Source organism: Cebus imitator, unplaced genomic scaffold (assembly GCF_001604975.1).
Source record: "Cebus imitator isolate Cc_AM_T3 unplaced genomic scaffold, Cebus_imitator-1.0 Scaffold132, whole genome shotgun sequence".
NCBI classification, from domain to species: domain Eukaryota; kingdom Metazoa; phylum Chordata; class Mammalia; order Primates; family Cebidae; genus Cebus; species Cebus imitator.
In genome coordinates, this window is record NW_016107447.1 from 2,169,798 (window position 1) to 2,174,029 (window position 4,232).

General features: G+C 56.0%; 1 protein-coding gene across 5 annotated transcripts in view; it reads right to left on the bottom strand.

Moving 5' to 3' along the window:
• Positions 1-811: 811 nt before the first annotated feature.
• Positions 812-4,232, bottom strand: part of SLC35C2 (solute carrier family 35 member C2) — a 15,376-nt gene continuing 11,955 nt past the window's right edge. For all 5 annotated transcript variants that reach the window (XM_017541295.2, XM_017541289.2, XM_017541291.2 and 2 more), the window contains 3 exons: positions 3,102-3,277; positions 1,839-1,968; positions 812-1,599 (listed from right to left, as the gene is read on the bottom strand). In XM_017541295.2, the coding sequence (XP_017396784.1) occupies positions 1,472-1,599; positions 1,839-1,968; positions 3,102-3,277 (434 nt within the window). In that variant the 3' untranslated portion in view covers positions 812-1,471. The remainder of the gene's footprint in view (positions 1,600-1,838; positions 1,969-3,101; positions 3,278-4,232) is intronic.

A 4,232-nucleotide genomic window follows, 5' to 3' on the forward strand; every position in this document is an offset into this window, starting at 1 on the left:
TACTATCTGGCCCTTTACAAGAAGTTTGCAGACCCATTTCTAAAGTATTCAAGTTCTCCTGAGCTTAATCGAGTGAGCTTTAGTGACTCCAACCTGATGGAAGCGATTTTAGAACAAGCCCCATACTGGTCCCCACCCATGGACACCCACTGTCCTCTTCCAAGCACCCCTTTTCTGCCTTCGTCTGCACAGTGGTGGAGGGCGGCTGGGCTCTGGGAGCCAGTGTGGTGCAATGGCGCCACCTGCTGTGAGTGCCTAAAAGCACTTCACCTGGAAGGATTTGTCGCCAAGGGCTGGCGGGGTCTCCCAAGGCAGGGGAGCCAGCTTACAGGAGTAGACTCGGTCCACAGCACATCAGAGCTGGGGTCTTACCCCCTCCCTTCCTCATCTGGGAGAGGACTGCAGTCTAGAGAAGAGGTGGGACTTGGCCAAGGAGGAGTAGAAGGCCCAGGACCCAGGGACCCATAAACCCCTCCAGGGGGTGGTGGGGATCAGCCACGTGCCGCACGTGCATACAGAGGTACAGACCTGGACGTGAATCCCGGCCTGGCCGCTTAAGCAGCTCTTTATCTTTTCCAGGATTTAGTCTCTTAGTTGTTAAAAGGATTAAAAGAAACGCTTATATAACATTTAATCTGTTGCTAATATTGACTCAATCTTCAAAAGGACTCTTAGATATTCTTATCCCCATTTCACAGATTAAAAAACTACGGCACAGACAGGTTAGGTCACTTGCTTGGGGTCACACGGCTAGTGACAGAGCCAGGATTCAAACTAGGCTGTGAAAGCACGTAAAGTCTCCAGAATGCAGTTCTCAGTAAATATTCGGTTATTTCCTGCCAGCAGGTGCAGTGGGGCTCCATGGGGAGGGCACTGGTGCTCAAACAGGAACGAGAAACAAAGCAGGCCTGGCTTATGACCAGTCATTTGAACAAGGCCCCAGGCAGGGAAAGGAAAGGAGAGGCCAGGCCCACACTGTCCCCTCCCTGCCCCCACGCCTCCAGCAACACAAGGCGATCAGTGGACCGTGAACCATTTATTTCCAAACTATAAATAAATCTGCTCTCTGAGAAGACGCTGCCCAGGTGATGAGGCCCTAGGCCCCTCCAGGTCCTGTTCCCAATTGCTCCACAGTCCAAACCCGGTCCCCTTAGAAAGCTGCCGTGCCTTGGAAATGAGTCTTGGCTGTCAGAGCTTGGGAAGAACAAGCCCGCTCCCTTCTCTTGCTGTGATTCCAGCACAGCTTGGGCCCAGCTCCAGCCAGGACCCATGCTGGCCTGGTGCTCGCCCCTTGTGTGACCAAGCTCTGAAGGGAGGGGCAGGAGTCACGAGTCTCCGGCCTGGCCCCACCCCATGATGACTCCCCATCCGCAGCTCCCAGATACTGTGAAGAACCCCCAAGGCTTGAGCACAGTAAGTGCTGGCAGCAGATTGGGGAGTGGCCTGCTTCTAAGCCACTTGTCCTGGCTGGTCACTGCTGCCCCTGGGCCACAAAGTACTCCTCCTCATTGTCACCTTCCTCTTGCTGGCTGTTCCGGAGCAGCAGCTCCAGGTCGGGGCTGGAGCCCAGTCCCTTCAAGGGCTTGGGGCCACCATCACCTTGGGATAGAGAGAGACTAGTTACAGGCCCAGTCATGGTTTTCTCGGTTTGCCCTGATTTGCAGGTGTGCTGAGCCACCCAGGGCCCCCCCACACCCCCACTCTGGAGATGACCTCCACATCTTCCTAGAGGAGTGATGGCAGCAGAGCCACTGGGCACAATTCCTGCATCAGAAGTCACTAAGAGTCACAGGGAGGAGGACTGAAAACAGAGGCTTCTGGAAGGGGCTCCAGGTTACCTCTGGAATGCAGGGCTTTGAGGGCAACATGGAGGGATATTCCCGAGAGGCAGAGGGCGAAACCCAGCCAGTTCAGGAGGCTGATCTGATCGCCCAGCAGATGAGCTGCCAACAGCAAAGTGCAGACTTCCTGGGGACAGAGAAGCAGGAGGGGGTAAGGTCAGCAGGGAGTGATCAGGAGGGTGGAAGGCGGGGGCACTGGGTACACTCAGGTGGGCAGATCAAGATCCACCTGAAATCCCGGGCCCAGGCAGGCAGAGAGGTCAGGGGACCTGGCCGGCTTGTGGTGCTGCCCTACCAGCCTCCCTCTGAGAGCTGTGACAAAGGAGGTGCTTGCCACAGAATTCTGTCAGGAATAAAAGAGGCAAACCAGATCCCAGGCTGGGGACCAGGGTGTTCAGCTCGAACTGTAGCAACAAGGATAAAGGACGCTGCCCCAGAAGGCAGGTACAGAAGGGAGCCCTCATCCTGTGCACGAGAATGCTGCTTTACCCCAGGCTCTGAGGACACACACTGGTCCCAGGGCTCTCCATAAACGGAGACTGCAAAAGGGACGGGCGAGGCTGTTCATCACAGACCACAGCCAAGCCTCAGCATGTGGCTGGCCGCCAGAAGACCCTCGGGCAGGCCTGCATGTCTGGGTTTAGGCAACACTGCTCTGGTATCGGTGTGTGCCTGGCCAAAGAGAAAACTCCCTCTCTGTCCCCGAACAGAGAGGGCTGTTGAAATGTGTGGGAGGGAGAGGGAAAAGTGAGAAGGTGTGAGAGCGAAGGATAGGGCTGCGAGGCGGCAGTACAGTGAGGCTGGCCACAGGGGCGCTTGCTCAGGGTCTCACTAGCCCTGGCCGTGGCCCTGACGTACACCGCCTATCAATCACGGAACTCTTTCCTGATGAGTCTGGACCTGTAGCTCCAGGCCATTGCCCAATGCCAGAGTTGGCAGTCAAGGTAAAATGTGAATGTGTTCCAGGCCTAGTGGGGTCAGAGCTGGCTTTGAGGCCCCTGCTGTGCCCTTGGGGAAGGGTGGTTCTCAATCTGTGTCCCTGTCTGTGGGGTGGGGGTGATCATGCCCACTCACAAGACTGCAGTCAAGGTGGAAGGAGGGGCCAGCACAGTACTCAGCAAAGTGCCTGGCACCTAATGGGGCATTTCCGGCTCTTCTCAGCAGGGCCCTGGGGTGCAGGAGCTGGGATCGAAACTGCTGGTGAGAAATCCCTGGGGCTCCCCCTCTAAGACAGGACTGGCATCACCCCCAAGTCTGTACCTTAAAAATGCCAGCAATGGAGAGAGTGAGGCTGGAGGTTCTGGAGACCAGGAGGAACTCAGAGAAGCCCAAACCAAAGGCGAGAATCCCGCCAAGGAAGAGGCTCCCAAGTACCCGCAGGAGCAGCCCTGTGTCCTGGAAACGGAATATTTTCTCAGATGTGGACAAATGGAGACCTAAAAGCAATGGGGAGAGAGTGTGGGAGCCGGGTCCTGGGCTGCCTCAGCAGCCCAATGCCAGCCACATGAGATCTTCCACTGTCGCAGTGAGTCCTGACTGAAACCTGCTGACTGACTGTGGCTGAGAAAAAGCATGGGAGGTATAAAGTGATCCCACTCGGATAGCCTGAGACCTGGGGAAATCAGGGAAGCCACGATGGCTGCTAGAGCCCGGGGGCAACATAAGTCAGATCCTAGTGGGATGACGAGGATCCTAGCAGGATGAGGAAGATCTTAGCAGGATGATGGGGATCCTAGGGGGATGACGAGGATCCTAGCGGGATGAGGGAGATCCTAGTGGGATGATGGGGATCCTAGCGGGACGATGGGGATCCTAGTGGGATGATGAGGATCTTAGCGGGATGAGGAGGATCCTAGCGGGATGATGGGGATCTTAGCGGGATGAGGAGGATCCTAGCGGGATGAGGAGGATCCTAGCGGGATGACGGGGATCCTAGCGGGATGACGGAGATCCTAGTGAGATGAGGAGGATCTTAGTGGGATGATGAGGATCCTAGTGGGATGAGGAGGATCTTAGTGGGATGATGGGGATCCTAGTGGGATGAGGAGGATCTTAGTGGGATGACTGACGGGGATCCTAGTGGGATGAGGAGGATCTTAGTGGGATGACTGCCGGGGATCCTAATGGGATGAGGAGGATCTTAGTGGGATGACTGATGGAGATCCTAGTGAGATGAGGAGGATCCTAGTGGGATGAGGAGGATCCTAGTGGGATGAGGAGGATCCTAGTGGGATGACGGGGATCCTAGTGGGATGACGGGGATCCTAGTGGGATGACTGACAGGGATCCTAGTGGGATGAGGAGGATCTTACTGGGATGACTGATGGAGATCCTAGTGGGATGAGGAGGATCCTAGTGGGATGAGGAGGATCTTAGTGGGATGACTGACGG